Here is a 22,197-nt window from a genome sequence, read left to right as displayed (position 1 = left end):
CAGGTCATGATCTCACCATTCATGAGTTCAAACCCCACATCAGGCTCTGAGCCTGGACTCTGCTTCAGATTCTGTGTCTCCCTCTCTCTCCTCCCCTCCCCTTCTCACATTCTCTCTCTCAAAAATAAATAAACATTAAAAAAAAATTAGAAATCCCATGAGCCTAGGCTTAGAGGAAGGAGTCAGCTCCACCTTATATTGAAGAACCGCCTGGAGTTCTCAGAGGTAACCAGGGCCCTGGAGGGAAGTTGAATGGCACTTCACACCTGCCCCCATCCCAGGTTCATTGCTCCTGCTCAGATGCCTTATTTTTAAAATACTTTATTTTTTTTTCCATAATACTGTCATTACAAAAAAATACAAAAAAAACTACTATAAAAACATTCAGGGGCTTGTCAAAGTGAGAAAACCTAAAGACCCCACCCCAGGACCTGGCTGAAGCAGTCTTCCCCTAGCTCCTTCACTACTTGACCTTTATACAATTGTGGGAGTGGGGTGGGGTCACACAGGCATTAAAGGGCTAGAAATTCCCCACACAGCCTCCATGAAGGGTAAGAAATAAGTAGCTTCACGTATCACAAAAATGGGATTTGGAAGTTTGAGGGTGGCTAGGCCCTGAGTTCAGAGGTGTGGGGAGAAACCTGTGACCCTGAATCTCTTGGTGGGGAATAGCTGTCATCTGACCCCAAAGCCCTTTCCCTTCCTGATGAAGGCTGGGGGATGGACCCTGCCCCCTACCTCTTAGCCTTAATACAGCAGGCCCTCTTCCCCTCCCTCCACCCCTGCAAACTCCTGAGAGCAGCAGGGAGATCTGGGTAGTGTGGGGGGCTCTCAGGGAGGCTGCCAAGCCCCCATTCACCTTCCCGGCCCTAATGAAAAGTGTCTCGTGCTCAGTGGCCCGGTTCATGGGTTACGGACCTTCCCTTCTTAACTCTGGAGAGGCACAGCTCTAGGTGAGTGCTTCGTGTGTATGAATATGTGTGCATTAACCTTAGACACTGTGGACCTAGGGGTGGGGCTGGGGTGGGAAAGCAGTGTCCTTTCTATCTTCTTCCTCTGCCACTGGGAGGAAGCTGGAGAGAAGGGAGAGGAGATGTATTAGCAAAGCTGAGAGGGGTAAGAGGACATGCTATTTACAGGCATGGACAAGGAATCTCTGTATCTTCAAGTAGCACTCAGGTCACTCTCCAGCCACTGGAGTGGGAACTGGATTTGAAACTAGTGACATGAAAATTGACCCCTGGCCTGGGCTAGCTCTCCCCACCTCCCACCCACTTCCCCAAGGCAGCCCAGCTCTGAAAGGGGTCAGGGACAGGAACATTTTCCTGAAATCCAGTGGCTTTTTTTTTTTTTTTTTTTTTTTGCATTTTAGAAAAAGTTGCCAGTGTCCAGTGGACATCAAGCTGGGTGCACATTGAGTGGGTGAGTGTAGGGGGTATTGCTGTGGTAGACTCTGGGCTGGCTTGGGCAGAGCCTAGGAACAGGGTAGGTGCTGCTTAAGGATCTGTCGTGTCTGTGGTGTTAATCTGTCTGGGAAGCGAACTTTGAACTCGACAATGAGGTCTCCTCGCTGGGTGGGCACCTTGGGGAAAGGAAGGCCCTCCCCACGGAGTCTCTTCACGGTGCCTGGCTTGATGACGTCATTGCAGGGTAATGGGATCACCCGGCCATCAATAGTGGGAATGTTCACAGTGCAGCCACACAGCGCCTGGGGAAAATGAGGTAGAGAGTGAGGAAAATGGGGGGTTGAGTGGGAAGGGAGGAAAAGATTGAAGTGAGGAAAGAATGTCCCCATTATTCTCCCCTGCCCCCAACACATACACACACAACCTGACCCAGGCCCTACCTCCTTGAGGCTGATCAGGGCACTGTAGAGCACATTGGTGCCATCTCGACGGAAGTGTGCGTGGGGCTTGTCTTTGAGCACAAAGACAATGTCAGCAGGGATGTTGTCAGGTGTGGCATCACCTTCTTTGGGGAAGGTGATCTTGGTGCCTTCCTTCCAGCCACGCTTGATGACAATGTGCAGGATCTTGTCCTCGGTACGCACAGTTCGCCCATCAGGGTTGAGGCGCCGCCTTGTGATCTTCATGCGCTTGGTGGAGCCGTGGTAGATCTCCTCCAGGGACACCCGCAGCTCATGTACCACAGGTGGGTCCTGCACCTTGCGCCGAGGGTATAGTGGTTCGGGGGCCCGCCTTGGGCCCCTACTCAGCCCATTGAAGCCAAAGCGGCCAAAGGCGCCAAATGGATCCTCATCTTCATCCACATCCATGTCATCTGGGTCAAAGCCACTGAAGGGTCTAGTGGAACGGCTGCTGGCAAAGAAGATATCGAAGGGGTTGGAGCCACCAAAGAAGGAGGCAAAGGTGGCGTGGGGGTCCCCGTGAAAGGTGTAGTGAAAGGAGCCACTGGAGCCACCTGATGAACCACCGCCGGTCTTCAGGCCTGGAGGGAGGAGAAGTTAGGGATAGTGTGGCTGGTCCTGGCCCCACTCCAATCTCCACCCCCTGCCCTCTACCCCCCAGTTCATGGGCCTAGAGAAAGAAGCCACCGCTCTTCCACAGAGAGGGCTAGCCTAATAGAGTAAGAAAACCTCTGACAAGATTAATTTTTATTCTTAATTATATGTTTGATAATAAAGCACATCATGAGGTTCAAGAGGCTGAGTTACAATAGATATAAAAACTAAGTAGAAAACTTGGAGAACAGGACTTGTAGTCCTCTAGTCTCTTCCATGTACCCATGTCTCACAAAGCCTCGAGTGGCCGGCTTGGGATCACACTACAGTCATACTTGACTCCCAAATCTTTGTTTATCTCTAAAGACACACAGAGCAAGGGAAAATCAGATAGGATTTGACTACACAGGAAGCCAGTAAGTGACCTGTCCCAAATAAGGTGGGGATACAGTCCAGGAGAAAGCCTGCTTTCATTCTGCTTCTACCCATAGTTCCCTTTTTTTTTTTTTCTGACTCCTATCCAAATGGGAAATCAAGAGGGACCCAAAAAGCAGGAAAGCTCATTAGCTTGGAGATGAGGAGCTATTTCATTAAAGTTTTTAAGAGCTTTGTTTCCACACTCAGAGCTCACACTATTGTACAACTCCAGGGGTGCCATTCACACACCGGACAGACATAGAACACAATGGGAACAGAGCTTCTTGGACTTAACACCAAGTCCTATACCCCATACCTAATGTCAAAGCAACCAAAATGCATGAACGAGCAGGCCCACTGCAGGTAATGGCCATAGCTGCTCTCTCTGGAGCCAGGTCCTGTCTAAGGAGCTCAGATTGTGGGAGGCAACCTTCATGGGGAGATGGTAGTGGTGGTGTTAGGGGGTGTGGGGAGGAGTTAGGGAAGCGGTTAACACTGAGAATTTCTCTAGAATATATAGACTCTGGGGTGGGGCCCAGGCTAGGGGAAGGGGCCCTTTTCTTTGAGGCTTTTTATCTAGAATTTCAATTGGCTGTGGAAGTCTAAGCCTAAATTAAATTAGCTTCTTATTTCCTGGGACTGCAAGAACAGATTTGGGTTTCATTAGAAAGGCCAAGTGGCAGGCAGTTCAGAGACTTGTGGCAGCTGCCTCTTCATCCCTCCCCTAAGACTCAGGGTCTGTTCTTTTCTTTTCTTGAGGGTCTGATTACCAGGTAAGTTCAAGAAGCCTGGCAGAGCTCAGTAAGAGAGGGATATTGGACTGATAACAACAGGAGGGGGTAATTTCTCTGTAGGGACTCCTGTTGTGTCACCACCACCCCCTTTTTCATGCTGGGAGCAACTTGACCCTAGCCAGGGTTGTGCACAAAGTCTGTGTGCACAAGTCTTCTGGCTGGCTGTTGGGGAAGGGGCAGGCCAGACAGAAATATAACCCACATTTTCAAGGCCGCTTGTCCTAACCCAGGCCCCAGGCCCCTGGGTTTCTCCTTAAGGTTGTGCTGTATTCTTAGGAGACCTCCTAGGATGTAGATTGACATTAGGACCCAGTGTCTGGGTTTAGAGGCTGAACTTTACCCTTCACTTGGGCTTGGTCATGCAGGAGGGATGAAGTTTCTGGGTAGCTCTCCAGCTAACAAAGGTGAGGCCAAGTGGAGAAAAGAGTGCAATTCCTAGACAGGTCACATGGGGGCATGGTATCTGCACTGCTTCCCTCTTCCCAGCCCTACTGTTCCCACCCCTCCATCCCAGAGAGACAAATTTCTTAGCTGAGAGAATACCAAAGATTCTAGCAGATGCCTGTGAATCTAGGAGTTGGCAAGTCTAGTAGGTGAGCAGGGAAGACCTGAAGGAATTAGTGCATGGAGAATAAGAAGAGGGGTTTGGGAGGACTGGGGTGTGCAGAGGATAGGGGCATGGGATACATAGCAAGGAGGGGAGGAAAAGAACATTCTTTTGAGCACCTATCTACTCTGTAGCAGGTACGCACATATCATCAGACTATCTAATTTTGTGGCTAGAGTGGGGAGAGGGAGGAGGAGAATGTGGAAGAAAGGTAGATGCTGTTGGGCAGGAAGGGCAGTTCCTCTTAGGAAGGAGAGTCCTCAGCTGTGACAATGTCTCTTAATATAGCCTGACAGGTGCCTGTGGCTGGCGGGTGGCAGGCGGCCCTGAGGGGCAGGCCCAGAATTAGCAGCTACATCATGCCTGTGGGATGTACTGGGAGGGGCCACCCTCTCAGAGGCTTTATTTGGGCCTTTCCTGCCACCCTGTGCCTGGCCACCAGCTACGTCAGGGAGGGGGCAAGATGCCAGCAGCAGTTCCCCTTCCATCCTTGGATCCCTTCCACTTCCTCAGGGAGGCAAAGCTCCCTCTCTGTCCTGCTGGCCTGAAGTGGCAGGGAAGGAGAGAATCATCTCTCTATATCAGAGCTCCAGTGGTTAATTCCCGGGCTGCTTAAGGGCCAAACTTTTATGCTGATGAATGTAAATGCTCTCTCCTCAGAGAGCCAAGGCACACACGCCTTTTCCCTAACCTTCCCTAGCAGCCAATGAAGCAGCAGGGACTTCAGGCAGGACTAATAAGGCTGGGAGGGAAAAAAGGGAGGGGGAAAGCCTCTGGTTCGGACTTCAGACGTCCCTAGGGCCTGAATTTGAGGAGGGAGAGGGGCAGAGAGAGGCAGGGAGAACTATGTAAGCCAAGGCTGGGGAGTGGTGGTCTCTACTCTCCTCTGGGTGTCAGTGCGGAGAACACTTGCCTCCATCACCCCTCCTCAGCCTCCAGTTCCGTGCTACAAGAACTGGGTCACCCAGCACCCCACACAAGGACAGGGGGCCAGCATCAGCCTGGAGCACTGCTCTCTTACCTTCCTCCCCATACTGGTCATACAGGCCTCGTTTCTTAGGGTCACTCAGCACGTCGTAGGCCTCTGCAATCTCCTTAAACTTCTCCTCAGCATTGGGTTCTTTGTTCTTGTCTGGGTGGTACTTCAAGGCCATCTTCCGGTAGGCTTTCTTGATCTCATCCTCGTTGGCTCCCGATGGGATCCCAAGAATCTTGTAATAATCCTTTCCCATCACAGCCACTGGACCGGCACTTGTCTCCTTGTTTCTGAAAGAAACCCAGGGCCAGTCCTTGAAGCTCCTATTCCCTTTTGACCCAGCCCTGCTCCTGATGATCCTGCAATCCCTAAATGACTCACTGTGTGACTTTCAGCAGGTCATGCCTGTTCTGTAGGCCCCTGTCTCCCCATCAGTAAAATGAAAGGTTTGGACTAGATGGTCTCTTTCAGCTCTGACATTCTAGGATTCTGTGATTCTTTCCTCAGCTCCTAGATTTTCCCAGCAGGAAGCTGGGGGCTGTGGCCTATTAGGGGCTCAGCTAAAGCCCAGGTCCTTGGGCTAGACTGAGGACCCCTGAGAGGCCCTGCCGTGTGAGGTGGCACCATGGACTGACAGGCTCACACACAGAAGCTGGCGAAGATCAGTGTACTGGGTGAGGTCACCTGAGCATCGTGGTCTTTTACGCCATGTCTCAGGCATGGTGCCCAGGCTAAGGGCAGCTGGGGCAGTGGCCCAGGACTAGGGACAGTCCTAGGTCTTTAGCCAGTTGTCCTGGCCAGCTAGGCTGAGTCAGGGTGTAGGTGCCCGGAGTCCTCTCTGCTATTGAAGACCCCAGGCCTCCCTGTCCCTACTTTCCAGACTATGCTAAGCCTCACGTGTGACAGATGAGAGAATGACTCACAGCCTTTGGAAACTGCCGTTTCTAGCTCTCTTATTAGCAGGGGGGGATGACACTGTCCTTCCTCCAACAAGGGCAACAGTTCCCTTTACTTATTTCCCAGTGTCTGCACACAAAATGTGTATGAAGACATGTCTGTGCCACCTAAGCACTAGTGTTAGTGAACAAAACCATCCTGGGGGTAGGGCCTTTTTAAACCTCAGTTGTTAGAACACTTAGGCACTAATTACCATTTCCTTAATACCTTCCCTACCAGTCCTTCCTCACCTGCCCTGTGGTTCAGGATCTGACCCAGGGCCAGGTCCACACTCCTCTGATAGTCCCTTCTAAGCCAGACACCAGGGTTTTTTTTTTGTTTTTTTGTTTTTTTGGTTTTTTTTTAGGGAGAAACACAGGGCTCTAATTCTTTCACCCTAATCTCCCTTCACCACTGTCTCTGTGGTGGATATGAAGGGAAGGGGACTTTCCTGTAGTTGGGCTATTTGGGGAGATGGCCAGAAGCCATTCTCTAGCCCTTCAGAGGCTTGGCCAACCCCTACCAAGCCCAGAAAACCAGAGTCTTTCTAGCAATGTCCTGGGCTGGCAACCACCGCTGAAGTCTGCTTTTCTGCCTCTCACAGCTTCAGTGAGGTATACAGGGCTTCCTGGCAGGAGTGAGGGCTGTACTTAAGGCCCCAGGAAGGCAGGGACAATGGCCCTAGCTCCTGCCCCCACAGGGCCTGTTGCAGGTGGCTGAGTTGACTCATGGCTCTGGGAGTCACCTCACTGTGACGAAGAGAAGGCTCCATAAAGGCGGGTACTCCCCCTTCTCCCCCTACCAGCATGTCACGCCTGGTGGGGGAAGCTGGGGTTGGAAGAGTGAGAGAAGAGCATCTGGGGGTGGGCAGCCATTTTCGGAAGCAACGGTAAAAGCCGTCTGAGAGGGAACTGGGGGTGGTCTGCCATCTCTGCCTCAGCCCACGCCTTCTCTGCCCACCCTAGGACTGGGAAGGAACCCTAGTACACCAAGAGGATGCCCCCAGAAAACCATAGCAGCTTCTAGGCAGAGGGCAAGTGGAGCGGCTTGCCAATGCTCTCACCCTCCTCTTGCTGTCCCTGTATTACCTCTTCATGAGGCCAACTTCCTTCCTGGCACTCACCTGATAACCGTTCTGGACCTATAATTCTCTTGCCTCCACAGACACAGGGCAAGCTCTTTTGGGGACTGCCTTTTTCCTTCTCCTTTCCTCCCTCTTTCCCTCCCTCCCCATACCCACAAGCCACGTGTTGGAATGACAAAGGAGCCCCATGGCATGGCACTGCCTTTGATGGAGAAGAATGAAGAGGATGTTAATGTTGAGGCAGGAATGAAAAATGAGAAATAGCAAGGAGTGTATAGGGAGGGGAGATGGTTGATACAGAAAATGAAGTATTGGTGGAAGGGGACAAGGGATGACAAATAGAAATGGCTGAGGTGGAAAATGGGTTACCAATGGGTTGAAAGAGAGAGATGAAGAGAGTTGAAATATTGGAAGAGATATTTGTGGAAAATGGATGGATGCCTGAAGGGTTTGGTATAGGAGATGAATGATAAGGGGTACCATTCATTCAAATGTAAGGGTGAGGTAGGAGGGTCTTACATGTAATGCAGATGGGGTGAGGATGATGGTGGGCAATGAAGGGGGATGAGATGTGGAGAATTTGATGTGGTAGGGATATGAGTGCCCTTCTCCAGAGGGACTTACCGGAACTTTACAAACCCATTCAGCGTCCACGCTCGAAGTTTTAAGGGCTCCAGCTGAATTTTAAACATCAAGCTGGCTAAGAAGTCTTCTCCCCAGAAGTGTGGGAAGCTCCGGAAAGCTCCTCGGGCCTGTAGTGGGGGTGCTGCTGGGGATGGGCAGGAGAGCACTGTGCGCTTAAACATGCCCAGCCCAGCCCCTCACCTCTGATCGCTCCACCGGAGCCTGCTTGGAAAGCTGCAGCTCTGGAAGCCACCTCCTCGGGTTCTCAGAGGCACTAGCCCAGCAAGGCCTGTCCGGTGCAGCAGGAGCTAGACCTGATCCCCAGGTGTGGAGAATGAAGGAATAGGGTCCGGCGGCCACCTGCTCTCAGGTGCAGCAATGTCTGAATGGCTGTACGGCTGTGTGACGGTAAGGCTGGCAGTGGAAGCGTGCTCTTGTGAGTGGCAGCGTGTGTACCTGTGCCAGGTGTGGTTGTGAGGGGCTGAGAGGCAGTGAGTTCCTCTCGCCTCTCTCTCCGGGGAGGATCCGACCCCAATCCCCAAGAACCTACTCAATGAAGTCATTGACCCGGAGTCTCCTCCCTCGCAGATAGGCGGGGAGGGGCGGGGCAGAGCAGAGCTCGGCCGGGACAAAAGGCGCCGCGAGGAACCGAGAGGAGCGGAGAGGAAGGGAGGGGAGGGGGCTCGGGCGGGGGAGGGTGGTCGGTGATGTCACCGGCGCTGACAGGCTGGGCTGGCCCAGAAACGCCTCCGCCCACGGAACCCAATCCGACCCGGCCCGACCCTCCCCCCAGCTCAGGCTCTGGCTGCCCGCTGTTAGAGGGTCGCAGACATCGAGCACTTTGCAGACCCCAGTCCCCGCACCACCACGGCAGAAGAAACGATGGGCCTTCAGTGTCCCAGCTCCCCCCAGTCTCCCTCACCCCCCCCCCCCCCCGACACCAGGACCACTGGCTTCGCGACGCCCCCGCTCCCGGGACCCCTGAGTCCTGGCTCGGTGCCCTCACCAGTGAGGAGCTGCGGGCGCCACCGCGGTCCGTCAGACAGCCGCTGCCCCCTCCCCTGGCTCCGGCTCCGCCGCCTCCACTCTGGACAGGAGTCGCCTGCCCGCCGGCCGCAGACAGCGGGCCGGGGAACCCGCCCCCACGGCTCCGCCCCCGCGCCTCCCATTGCTCGGTCTGCCCATCACTCAACTCAGCTTCCCTTGTAATTGGACAGCCTTCAGCGAGTGCCTTGGTGATAGCCGCCCATTCTCCGCCCCTGTCACCCGGCCACACGCGCACACATTCCAGGCAGTGATTGGTGTCGGTCTGATTGGTGCGCTCTGGGATCAGTCAACCACACCTCTTCGCTAGCTCGTCGTGTCATTGGTGAAAGGGACAGAGGGCGGCAACTCCACGCGCCCTTTGATTTTATTGGTTGGTCTGTGGGGCTCAGACCCGAGACTGGGGGCAACTATGTTAGTCCAATCTCGGGTTTGAGAAGGTGGGACGTACTGGCCACCGCTCAAATCCCGGGAGAACCTTCTGGAACCTGTGTAATGTCAAAGACAGCCTTAAAGGAAAACTGCTTACCAGTTGGCGGTGACTCTCGGCATTCTTTCCTTTCTTCATTTAGGAGGGTCGGGGAGCAAATAGTGCACTTTGGAAGGTGTAGTCCCTCCACCAGGGTCAAAAGTTCACCCCTTCTTACCTGTCTTCCATCAGAACTGTAAACTGACCTCGACCAGACCTGATTTAGCTTTACCTTACCTTGACCCGGCACTGACCTGAGGTGACCTAACAAAACAGACCCAGTAGGCATGCAGAATTTAAGCATGCTTCCCCTCTCTCCTTGGTAACCTGGTAGTTCTTCCCAATTTTAGCGCCTCCACGATTCCCGATTCCCGTTGAGTCCCCTTTTCATCCTCTGTATAATCCCCTAATACCACCTCCCTTATGAGCAGCCCCTCCCCAGCAACCCCCACAATCCTCAGTAACATTCTCTCTATAATCTTTCATCTCACTTCCCTCTTGAGTTCCCAAATTGTAGCCCACCCTTTCTTTCCCCTCTTCTTGGCTGGGTATATCTCCTGTTTCCCCCCATGATCTTCTGTTTTATCGTAGCCTTAATCTGTTATGACTCCCATGATCTCCCCAATCCTGGCTCCCCCCTTAACCCTTCATCTCAGCTCCACATGATTTCCTTAACACACTCAGAATCTCCCACCTCAATACCAACCCCCTCCTTCCCCCCATTAAATCTCAGCCCTAGTGTCCCCGCTGTTCAGAGCAGGCAGGGCTGCGGAGGCGGTAGCCAGCGGAAGCCGACGCTTGAGCAGACACGGTGCCTAGCGCCCACGTCACTGTCTCCCAGGCCCATCTGTGCTACAGGGAGCGGGGGTGGGGAGGGGGTAATCCGGGGGTGAAGAGGGGAAAGGAGTTCTTGGGGGGTTTGAGGACAAAAGAAGGGCCAGGGCAGAAGCTCTCACCTCTCTTTCTTTGCCATTTCCCAGAAACAGTTCCGATACCCATGAGTTCACACAATCTGGATAGAGCTGGAAACTGAGGCTTAGAGAACACCAGTACCTGGCCCTCAGAGCAGAGCAGGAGAGAGATCTAAGGGGTCCTGAGGTCAGGTCTGCATAGTCTCCATTATCTGCCTTCCTTCTAGTACTCACCATGGCGGTCTCAGGTGTAAAGGGGTGTGAGCTGTGAAGTAAAGAAAGGAAATGGGGTAAGAGGAGGATGGAGAAGAGGTGACATGAGGGGAATGAGAGAAGGGAGGGAAGATGGGGTGAGGGGGATGGGAAGAGGAGGGGAAGAGAGATAGGGTGGGAGGTAAGGAAGGGGGATGAGAAGGGAAGGAGTAGTGGGGAACAAAGACTAGAAGGGAGGGGAGATGGGATGATGAGGGAATGGAACAGTGTGACAAGGAGGTGGGCATGGTACAGTGAGGGGGCCCAGGACTGGTGCTGGCTCTTTAGATCCGGGGGCTCTCACTCCCTCACCTCCAGACTCATGGGGGCCTGGGCTGTGGGTGGCTCTACTTCTTATTCCAGTTCTATTTTGCCTCCTCCAGCCTTGCCTGTGCCAACACGGAGGCAGAGTTTAGTCACTGGGCCTTACCTGGTCCCTGCTGACGCTATGTTGTGGGCTTAGACCTTGGGGCGGGGGGGGGGGGGCAGTTGTAGCACCTATACCTTCAGGTGCTGATGACATGGACCCCATTGTCTGCTGGGTTCTCTATGGCCACCCTGTGTCCTGTTGCCCTAAGTATCAGGTGTGTGTTAGGAAGCCGGGTGTACAGTGTGCCATAGGTGTAAAAATGTAGGCTATGTTGACCTTGTGAGTTGACTTGCCACATCTGTGCCTCATTTCCTTCTTTGTATAATGGGTGTAGAAAACGGGTATAGTACCTCACTGAGTTGTTGTGAAGGTTAATTAAGGTAACACATGCATCTAGTTCTGCGTTTGGTATGTAGTTAATGCTCAGCAAAGTTAACTGTTACTCTGTATATTCACAGATGTCTGGATGTGTGAGTGCATCTGTTTGATGTTTGAGTCTGATTGGGAGTTATTGTTGTATCTGTAATGTGATTTGTAAGTGAGAATATATCTGTGCAATATTTTTGTGTGGTAGTGTGCCTGATTCTGTATTATTTGCTGTGTATGTGATTTTGTGTTAGTATACATGTGTGACTAAATGACTGTGTAGGTCTGTATCGACATGACAAACAGCTTCGTGGATGTTGACATGTTGACATCATGTCTGCCCAGTGTATGCATGAATCTGTGATCGTGTCAGTTCTGAACACTTGCATTCACCCTCCCTCCTTATGGAGACGTCATAACCCTAGGTGTCCCTCATTTTCTCACCCTGAGGGAACCGGAACCCCGGGGGCTGGGGTGGAGGTGGGTGCCACTAAGGAGGTGTTTAGACAGGAGCACATGTTCCCTCCCAGACTGTGTATGGGAGGGGAGCCTCCTATCTTGCACATATCCTGAAGACTTCAGAGGAAGTGCTCCCCCACCTAGCCCATTCTTAGTTCCCTGTCTTGTTGCCATGGCAGCCGTTGCCAGGGGCTCCCACAGTTGCTAAGATCTGGGTGTGGGAGGCTGCCAGGCCCTGTTGCCAGTAGAAACAGAGAATCCAGGGGAAAGCAAGACTACCCCCACAGCTGCCAGCTCTCTGCAGTGACAGGACTGGTCCTTGGACCTCTCCTGTCCCCAGATTGTACCTATGATTTGTATGTGGTAATTCTATTGTTAGTGAGGAGGCTTTCACAGGAAGTTGGAACTGGAATACTGGGATCTACCTTCTGAAGAGACCGTGACTCTAGCATGCCCATTACCATCTTTAAGGTTGAGAGGTCCTTAGAAATTAGTGACTCCTTCATTCTGTCCCCCAACACTTATATGTTTCCCCTGGCAATATTTTTTGTTTGAGTTCCCCTGTGCTTATTACCTGATGCTTCCATCTTGTATATGAATGCTACATTGACCCCTTGATGCCAACTGACTCCTACCTGAGGTCAGACTCTTAGCATCTCACCTGAATACATACTGCATGCTGACACTTGGACCCAGACTTCTGTTCCACACTGAGTGTCAACTTTGACCTCAGCCTGAGACACTGACCTTGGTCTTAGTCCTGGACCAGACATTTCCTCAAACTCAGCCTTAGCTTAAGCCCTTCTAGATATGGATGAGCCCTTATTTTGATACAGGTACTAGAACTCAGCTGCAGATTCAGTTCTGATCCTGTATGCTGATTGAACACTGACCAGCGATCTACTCACTGGTACTCACCTGGTTTTTCTTTTTTATTTTTAGAGGGAGAGTGTGCAAGTGGGGGAGAGGGGCAGAAGGAAGGGGGGAGGAGAGAAGAGAGAGAGAGAGAGAGAGAGAGAGAGAGTGAGAATCTTAAGCAGGTTCCATGCTCAGAGCAAAGCCCGATGCAGGGCTTGATTTCATGACCCTAGGATCATGACCTGAGATGAAATCAACCATTGGATGCTCAACTGACTGAGCCACCCAGTTGCCCCTCACCTGGTTGTTCTAAACCTACACTGACCAGTACCCTAACTATTCAGAGGGGTTATTTCTTGCCTTGGGAGTGAGAGGATAGTGTTAGAAATGGCCAGCAGAGGGCATGCAACATCAGGTTCTAGAGGCAAGCTTTCCAGAGCTCATCCTGGAAAGGGACAGCAGGTGTATTGAGACCTTGACTCTTTTCTCTCAGGTCACGACCGAGAGTTGTAGGTACAACAGTTGGTCTATGAGGTTAACTAAAGAAATTAAGTTTCCCAACCCAGTTATTCTAATGTTCTATGGTCATATGGGTCTCTACAATCTTGAATATGCCTACAGCTCAGCTGGACTTAGGGCTGGGCATTCACCAGAAGGTGCTTAACCATTTGTAGGCATCACAAGTCTCAAGAGGATGGGATGCCTGGTAAGTATCCCACCCCCAACTCAACAGTTTTGTCATATGCTTATACAGCTTCACTACCTTCCCTGGTATCTAGTTACCTTTTGGTGCTATTGAGGAGAAGTCTGCCTCTCCTCCACCTTTGGTCTTAGCTTTGTCCTTGAGGTCACATTGACCTCATCAGTCCCACCTGCCAGACATCAGCCATCTACATTACCTCAACTCTGTTTCTCTTCAGGGTGAGACACCTCTCAGGCCTTCATGGTTTCCTCTTCTGTCTTGCTTCATTCCAGCTCCCAAGACTATGCTCCCCTGGCTGGGTTTCAGTTCATAGTGCCTGGCTCTGATTAGCCTTTTCCAGGAGTGCTGGTACAGTGTACAAATGAGCCAGCCTGCCTTCCACTTCTGACTCTGAACTTCTTTCTACATAGCCTCATGTTACATCAGTTTTTTTTTTTCCTGTAGCTACCTCATACTGTTCACCCATATCAAGTGAAGACTACAACCTCCTCTTCCTGAGCTGCTGGATCACATCTTGCCCATTTGTACGATTGCCCAAATGTTACAATTTTGAAAGGAGTGTTATATTTATTTTTAAAAAACAAAGATACTCGAAATAAATGAAACAAACATTTTTTCAGTACCTTCTGCATTTTAGGACAATCCTCAGGCTTGGAAATCCCTGCATTTATGTTTACTTAAAGATGGTACAGGAGGGGCTGAAGTGCTTGCTGCATGAAGCAGCACATGTGCTAAAATTGGAACCATACAGAGAAGATGAGTATGGCCCCTGCACAAAGATGACATGCAAATTCATGAAGCTTCCATATTTTTGGTTTTGATGAATGTTGAAATGTAATAATGTAAAGTGAATGTATATATGAATAAATTAGTATATTACCAAAAAAGAAACAACAACAACAACAAAAAAGAGGAACCGAAGATCCCCTTCTGGCTCGACTATGACTTCAGCACTGTGGACAGAGGCCATTAGCGGTACCCCTGGCTATGCCTGTGATTGTGGGTGGGTGGAAGATGATACACACACAGATTTTAGATGGGGCCAGAAATCCTTGCTGCTCACTTAGTGCCTTATAGTGTATAAAGCTCTTTCCTCTCACCAAATTCATTCTTGTCTTCACTCAACTATCAGCCCAGGAGACAAGACAGGAATTGTTTCCCAGACTTTTGCAGATAAGGAAACTGAAGTTCAGCAAGGTCAAACTCCAAGCAACACTTTAGGTGGGGTGGGAAAGAGAACACTACTCCATGCTTAGCAAATTTGGCAGCTACTGTTTCCCCTTTGAAGAATGACTTTCTTACAGCTAAGAGGAGTGCACTTGAGCCAAAGCAGGGCAGTGTGAGTGGAAGTTTGTGTGGAGCCAAGGGTCCAGCAAGCCATGAGAACATGTGGCAGTTGGGAGGGGGAACAGCCCTTAGAGGGCCTAAAGTTCATCAGGATTGTTGTACTGAGGGTGGGGAAACCTTGCTTTTCATTAGGGTCCACAGAGGCCCTGCTTTTATGTCTCTTTTTCTGTCCTAATGCTTGCCTTCACTGAACTTGAGACAGAAGAAGGGACCCTTAAGATCTCAAGCTGTCTCTGAGCCTGATAGAACTCCATTTGAAAACTCCAGGGAGGAGAGGTATGGGAGAAATGTGAGTGAATGGGGTGAGTTGTGCAGGTTGTAAGAAATCCTGTGACATGGCTACAGGACTGGCTGCTTATGTGTCTGTTTCTAGGGTGGAAAGGGGATAAGCTAGACCACACAGCAGCTGTTTCCTTGAGGTGTACTCCGACAGGCAGCACAATGAAGTGGTTGAGAACATGGGCACTGAAGCCAGACAACCTGGTTCCCGTTTCCTAGCTGTGTGACTGTGTAACCTTGAGAAACTCTCAGCCTCTATTCCTCACTTTTCTCATCTGTAATACAAACCTGAGGGTTGTTTTGAAGATGGTTTTATGTAAAGCATTTAGAACTTCCCAGTGCAGGGGCACCTGGGTGGCTCAATCGGTTAACTGTCCAACTCTTGGTTCCAGCTCAGATCATGATCTCATGGTTTGTGAGTTCAAGCCCCATGGCAGGGCTTCTTTTGGGATTTTCTCTCTCCCTCTCTCTCTGACCCCTCACTCTCTTTCAAAATAAATAAGTAAAAACTTAAAAAAAAAGAACTGACCAGTGCATAAAAGTATTTGAAAATATTAGCAATTATTTGTATTTGGGACCCCTGTGATTTAAAGGTAGAGTATCTGCCTCTAATCCACAATCAAGAGATGCTTTCCTGCCTATACATACTGGTTCTGTTCTTATCAGGTAAAGGAGACAAAGGGGGATTTCAGTCCTCTGAAAGCTTCTCCAGACCTTAGTTTACCCAACTCTGTCATAACACATTAAAACACTGTGGGGCTCCTGGATGGCTCAGTCAGTTAAGTAGCTGACTTTGGTTCAGGTCATGATCTCATGGCCCTCTGTGCTGACAGCTCAGAGCCTGGATCCTGCTTCAGATTCTGTGTCTCCCTCCCTCTCTGTCCCTCCCCCGCTCACACACACACACACACACACACACACACTCAAAATGATAAACATTTTAAAAAATTTACACACTGCAAAAATGGGGAAGAAACTCTCTACCAAGAAGGACTCAGACTCGGAGAAAATATAGCCAACTAGCTTTCCTACTTTGTAGCCCAGCAGGAATTGGGAAGAGAACTGTGTCTAAAACTGGCCCTTGGTGGTGGTGGTGGTGATAGGATACATAGCATACAGGCTTGGAGGCCTTACCTCTTCCTCAGTTTCTTAGAAAGTTCTGGCTTCTCTTTTCAGTGCTTTTATTTGCCCTCTGTGTCCATGGTGGAGCCCATGGTGAATCAAGTGGAATCACTTGATTCTTGGCAAGGTCATCACCAGGAAACCCCTAGAAAGAGAGCCACAGTGTATTGCATTCTTCCTGGAGGCCATGGTTGTTCCCATCTTAAGATTCAAGAATTGGCCAATGATAGGAAACCACATAGAAACTCAGCAGGTGCCCCAAATAACAGGAAACAGGAAGCCAAAATAGCATCACAATCTCTTTATTATGATTTTCACTGTGCCCAGCCTCTGGGAGCATCAGCTCCTTCAGGAGTGAAGGCTGAGCCATAGGGAGGAGCATGCAGCTGTAGTGATGGGAAAGACAGGGCTTGGGGATGTTCCCCTCAGCTTACTGTCAAGTTACCTTCCTCAGAAAAGAACATAGGAAGGGCACAAGGGACTAGAGGGCATTGGACCCCACAGTTGCTTGACTGTTCTGAGCCCCCCCTCACAATCCTGTGTTTGGCTGGCAGATAGAGCATAGGCCATCTCTTAAAGAAGGCTAAGCTTGAAGGCCTTTGTTTCACATGGATATGGGAAGGCCTTGCTGCTTATACCTTGATGTTCTCATCTATGGTCATGCCAACACATGCTATCCAAACTAGAATGTGATTGGGCTTCTTAGTCACTGGCCCAGACAGATGTGACACCCTGTCCACAATCTTGGTCATCAGGACATGTGGCTCAGAGGGAAGGTTTTCCTTAGTGTTAGTTGGGTCTAGTGGAATTCTGTCACCTGTTTATTTTCTTTCCTTTCAAGGTTGCCAAAAGCAGTGGCAGCAGGAAAGCAACAGCAGGGGAAATGCCCAGTCCTACCCCATTCCAGGACTGAGCTATAGGGAACAGGCATGGTACATTAATATTTTCCATTCTCCAGCCAGGAGATCTCTATTCTCTGAGCTGTAGCCAGGAGCCCAGAGAGAGATCCTGGGCATATTCAAACTAAGTGGCATGGAGAAAGTAGCAATTTTATTCTACTGTAAATAGAGGAGTAAAAAGGGTTATGGTTACAGGTGCTACAGGATGTTGTCCTGACATACAGTTGGTCTGCCTTTTAGTGCCAAGTATATTCCTGCCTTTACTCTGCTAGTTTGAAGGGGTCATGCTTGTAGGATCACTAGAGTCTGCTACCAGTCCTGCCTGGAGGTTATTCTTGGCTCTGCGGTGGTCATGGCCAGCCTGGGCCCCTGCCAGACAGCTTATGCCTCTTGGCTTTAGGGCTTCCTTGCACCACTCTTACTGAAGCCATGAAACCTGCAATGATTGAGGTTGTGCTTCAGACTAAGAGGCCTAGGCACAATTCTGGACTCACTCCCCAGTGAGGTGCCCTCTTCCCAGGGAGTTTGATCCTGTGCCTCCCATGTTAGTAATAGGAATGCTGAAACTCCCAGATCTGGCCACTCAAACAAGGCCAGGGTGACATCCCATAGGGAGCACCAGGGCCAAAAAGGCCAGTGTCTGCGCTATAGGCCCAGTCACTTGGACTGAAGGTGGGAAGAGGCAATGTGCTCATGGCTTTGGCTGTTCTCAAAGGAAGAAAAGCACTTGGGACTGGGCCAGTACCTGGGAGCAAAGGAACTGCTCCATCTCTGGGATCCAAAGGGGCCTTTACTCAAAGCACAGAGCCTACCATTGTTGCAGAAGGCTTGTCTCAGGAGAGGAAGCCACAGAGCAGACCTGGAGAGATTATGTGGCCATAGCTACTGCCTCAGCTTACCCTCTGTCCCTGCAGCTCCACTGTGTCATCCATATGCCCCTTTCTTTAAATCTAAGCATAAGGAAAAGGAGTGTTTGGTGAAATAGGCCTAGGGCAAGTAGTCTTCAGAGGAGCATAAACATAATCTTAACCTCCATTGGTAGTGGGTGGAGCAGGTGGTGCTTGTAAAAAGCACTGAGCTCAATTTGGAGCAGCCAGGAAGAAATGACTGGAAGGAACATTTTCTCAAACCCTTAGAGTCAGACACTAATTTTTGTACTTGGCAGAATTTCAGATAGTCACAGTGATGGAAAGGCTTGAGGAAAAGGAAAGGGAATCGGTTTCACTACATTTATGAAAGTTTGAACACCTTCATATATATTGCAGAGGAGCTCCATGGATTGGGACACTAGAAAGGGTCATCCCAGACAGGGGGGTTGGGATGGGCCTTCTGCAACTCTGGTCTGGGGGAACAAAGGAACCTCTTCATTAGTAAAAAGCTACATGCCTAATGGAGAGGAGGCTAGTTATTCCTCCATGTTTTGCTTCTTAGGACTCTTGTGGACTGGGAACTCTATGCTGGGGTCCTCTGGGCCCTCTATAGCATGCACCTACCAAGAAAACTTGCTGTCTTGGAACAGGAAGAGAGATAGTCCCGAATGGGCCTGATCCTACTGTGGAAGAAATTCAGGGCCTGCTTTGCTAGGCCCTGGGATGTACCTGGCCTGATCCGACCATGGTCTTTCACCACTCACCCACAGAAAGCTAGAAGCTGCAGTTCCACAGAGGTAGGCATCACCTTGTCTGTGAAGGATCAGGGAACAAGAAGATATATTTCCAGTCTCTATGATGTTGAGGCAGGAGAAAAAAGCGGTTCAGCTCTCAAAGCCCAGAGCTTGTCTCTACTCAAAATTCCCTGTCTGTAATCCAGCAGCCCAAGGCCATTGGCATACAAGGTGATTTACCAGGAGAATAAGCAAGAGTCCCTGTGCTGAATGTGTTTTAATCTTCTCAGTGTAAAACCCCAGGTCTGGCTGCTTCAGAGGCAGTCCTTGGACCCAAGAGTCCTGTGCTTTTGCTTTTTATTTTTTCTGGCTAAACTAAATAATGGCCCCTCCTAGCTGATCAATCTTGGGAGTATGCCTAAGAAGTATTTACAAAAAGTTGTGGGTTTTAAAATGTTCAGAGCCATATACATGAATCCAAATTGATCTTCTGTCTCCTTCATTTCAGTACTGAATAATCCAACCCTTGAAGTTTCTCACCCTGATTCTGGATCAGGCAGTTTCTACAGAAGGAGAGCATATAGTACTCTTACCATGACCCTGGTTGCAGCTCCCCACTTTCCTCTGAGCATCTCCACACTGAGCTGTACGCTACTTCTTCTGTAAGCACCCAATTTAGTACAAGTGCCTTGAACAATAGAGATATGTTAGCCAACCCCCTCTCTAGTATTAAAATTTGGCTAAACCTAAGTTGTCAGGCTGGAAACAGAACCTGGACTCCGGGGCCAGGGCTGACCCACAACATGCAGTGACTTGAGAACTTAATGAGAACTTAGTAAGGACAGCTGGGGCTCAGACATGTAGGGAGAAGCAGCAACTCAGGCCCTATCTCAGTGATGGGGAGAAGAATGAATCTTCTTCTGTGAGGCCTTGCTCAGACTTTCTCTGATCAAGAGCTGAGATGCAAATCTTCTTCTTAGCTCCAGCTTCTTACCCTCATTGTTAGGGTGGTTGAAAGGAGTCTTCACTGAGGGCTTCTGTGGAACTGCTCTTTCTTGGGCTGTGGGAGAGGCTGGCTCTTGTTCTTTATGCAATGGCACACTTTTTTTTTCCAGGTCTACAGGTGAGTTGAGGTGGAAAGATGGAAAAGCACAAGGCTTCTCTTTTCTTTTTCCATCCAGACCTTGTCCTCACTGGAGATCAAGCTTCGGGTCTCTGTGGTAGCCAAGTTGGATGAGGCATCTAATACAGAGGCCTGTGGTTCTTGCCATCATACTTGTTCTATTCAGGCCCCCTGGGCTCTAGGCCATGTGTTCCCATCTGCAAAGCAGGGGCCAGGGTGGCTCATCTTGGTTTTTAACTGTTCTCCTAAAGACTTTTGGACTTGAAAGATGTGGTGAGAGGTTCCTAGAATTCTGGGTTCCTGGGAAGGGCTGCCTTCCCCTCTTCTAATTAGGACTCCATAGACTAGTTACCTTCTCTGTCTCTAGAAATTAGAATTTAAATAAATAATGGGCTGAAGTGCCAGTGGTGGTTTTCAATAATTTTGTCACCCCAACATACCTGAGGGACATAGCACACACCTACCAGAACAGTGGCTCACCACAGAAGGGATTTTCATTTGGGGAAGAGGGAACCTGTCAGCATCTCTAGGACAGCACGTGAGTCTGATGTGCCCTATTATCAAGAATCACTTGGCCAGAGACTTGTCTATAGGAAATCAGAACCGGCCAATAGAAGGAGTAAACAGAGACCCCCCGCCCCCCAATCTATAACCAGGAGCTTCAAAAAGGAATTTTGATCCTTTTTCAATGAAGAAGAACCAGGTCTCTGAAGGCATGGACAGCTAGGCATGGGTATATGTGTGTGTATGCACATATGTGTGCAGTGGCAGGTCCAGTCTGTGATGTGAGGGTAGGGGGGTGGGTCCAGGAGCAGATACTGCCACAGCTCCCAGGGTTTTTCCTGGTGGCAATGCATTTACTGCCTCTGTTGAGAGGGGAAGAGTAATTTCAGTTCCATAAAGCTTAGTGGCAAATTGAGATGCTGGCAGTGCTCCATCCCCGTAAGTCTCAGGCAGAGGATGGTGGGGGGAAGGGGGAAAGGGCAAAAGGAAAGGAGGGAGAGAACATCACTGTCCCCCAGCTTCTCTGCTCCATGCTATCCTGGGGGTTTCAGATGAATTGCTGCACTGTTGGGGCGAGCGGCCAAGATGTAGACAACATTTTCCTGCAGGAAGGTAGGCCAATCCACAAATCTGGAGTGGGAGCAAAGAACAGGTTTGAGAGATTGGCTGTAGAGCCTGAAGGCTCGTGAGACCTGGTCCCAGTGGCAGTAAGCTTGAGCTGAGCAAAACTCAGAGAAGCCCTGGCTTTTGGCTGACATAGGTATGACTGGCTGTGCTTCCAAGTTGACAGACCAGCCAACTGATCCTATATATCTGTGGTCAAATGTATATTCTTGGAGCCTGGTTTCTGGGATAGGCACTTGCTGTTTTGGGGTAGCAGTTAGTAATGCCCACTTATGTGTGTTAAAGGGTAGGGGTGCAGACAGCCCTTTAAGGAGGTTCTACTCACCTGGACTCCTGTTCTGTTGGCAGCAGAGCCTTGTCCTGACTCTTGCTGCTGCTGCTGGCTGGGCTACTATCTGCTATGGGACCCACATGGCTGATACTGTTGGACACAATGATATGTGGTTAGCAGTGGGAAAGTGAAAGGTCTGGCTCCTCCCAAACTCTGGTGAACCCATCCATGGCTCTGGACATGCATGTCCAGGCTTTTCTAATGTTTATTTATTTTTGAAAGAGAGAGAGAGACAGAGAGAGACAGACAGACAGCATGAATGGGGGAGGGGCAGAGAGAGGGAGACCACAGAATCTGAAGCAGGCTCCAGGCTCTGAGCTGTCAGCACAGAGTCGGACGTGGGGCTTGAACTCACAAACAGTGAGATCATGACCTAAGCCCAAGTTGGATGCTTGAGCCCCCAGGCTTTTCTGATATGGGGCCACAGTGTGGAGGAGGGGATGCCCTATGCCTTGGCCCAACAGGAGTCACTGTCTAATGCACAGGAGGATCCTCTCCTATCCGTTGACAGAAGAAACAGAGAGGTACCTTTTATGCCAAGGGCCATTTGGCATGGTAAAAGGATGAGGGCATGTGAGTGGGGCCAGGGATTGGCAGGGAGCAAACCTGACACTGCAGGATGGAGCCTCTGCAAGGCGTTTGCAGAACCAAGAATGCTGGGCTCCGCGGCACTCTGCCTCACTGATAGTGTTCCCACTGCCCCGTGCCAGGAAGATGGCCCGGGCTCGCTCCCGCTCCTTGACTGTCAGAAGCCTTAACAGAGAGTTCTGGGGAAGAAGAGACAAGTTAAGATCTTGGAGCTGAAAATATTTTGTAAAATGTCAAGCCATAGAGAATCCTACCTCCATTACCACCTTGGCAGCCTCCCTTTGAAGCTGCCCAGAGGCTTTCTGGTAGCATTAACATTTGCAGTTGGGTTCAATGCAAATCAATCTTCCTTGGGCAGTTTCCCCAGCTTAGGCACTGGACCACCTGTTACTGGGTAGAAGGTGAGCCCTTTCCTGGTACTGGTCCCTGCTAAGACAGTACCTAGT

At 50.2% G+C, this 22,197-nt stretch overlaps 2 protein-coding genes and 1 non-coding gene across 11 annotated transcripts in view; 1 reads left to right on the top strand and 2 right to left on the bottom strand.

Moving 5' to 3' along the window:
- Positions 1-1,356: 1,356 nt before the first annotated feature.
- DNAJB5 (DnaJ heat shock protein family (Hsp40) member B5) lies at positions 1,357-10,130 on the bottom strand. Of its 6 annotated transcripts, none has more exons than XM_060609410.3 (5): positions 8,906-10,130; positions 7,900-8,044; positions 5,301-5,545; positions 1,847-2,448; positions 1,357-1,708 (listed from the first exon to the last, which is right to left on the bottom strand). In XM_060609410.3, the coding sequence occupies exons 1-5, from the start codon at positions 9,066-9,068 to the stop codon at positions 1,475-1,477; spliced, it is 1,389 nt and encodes a 462-aa protein (XP_060465393.3). In that variant the 5' UTR covers positions 9,069-10,130; the 3' UTR covers positions 1,357-1,474. The 6 variants fall into 6 exon arrangements, with proteins under 6 accessions (XP_060465393.3, XP_078292844.2, XP_078292846.1 ...); XM_078436718.2 differs by having other exon boundaries at positions 7,900-8,041; positions 8,906-10,129; XM_078436720.2 differs by lacking the exon at positions 7,900-8,044 and adding an exon at positions 8,101-8,355 and having other exon boundaries at positions 8,906-9,011.
- Positions 10,131-14,034: 3,904 nt separating this feature from the next.
- Positions 14,035-14,144, top strand: LOC132664000 (U6 spliceosomal RNA). The gene has a single exon (XR_009603373.1). It is a non-coding gene; the product is annotated as a U6 spliceosomal RNA (small nuclear RNA).
- Positions 14,145-20,373: 6,229 nt separating this feature from the next.
- The window catches only part of PHF24 (PHD finger protein 24), a 197,998-nt gene continuing 196,174 nt past the window's right edge, over positions 20,374-22,197 (bottom strand). For all 4 annotated transcript variants that reach the window (XM_081790905.1, XM_078436724.2, XM_078436723.2 and 1 more), the window contains 3 exons: positions 21,770-21,930; positions 21,158-21,253; positions 20,374-20,838 (listed from right to left, as the gene is read on the bottom strand). In XM_081790905.1, the coding sequence (XP_081647031.1) occupies positions 20,742-20,838; positions 21,158-21,253; positions 21,770-21,930 (354 nt within the window). In that variant the 3' untranslated portion in view covers positions 20,374-20,741. The remainder of the gene's footprint in view (positions 20,839-21,157; positions 21,254-21,769; positions 21,931-22,197) is intronic.

Source organism: Panthera onca, chromosome D4, assembly GCF_046562875.1.
Source record: "Panthera onca isolate mPanOnc1 chromosome D4, mPanOnc1 haplotype 2, whole genome shotgun sequence".
In the NCBI taxonomy this organism is placed as follows: domain Eukaryota; kingdom Metazoa; phylum Chordata; class Mammalia; order Carnivora; family Felidae; genus Panthera; species Panthera onca.
This window is presented reverse-complemented; position numbering and strand designations above follow the sequence as displayed.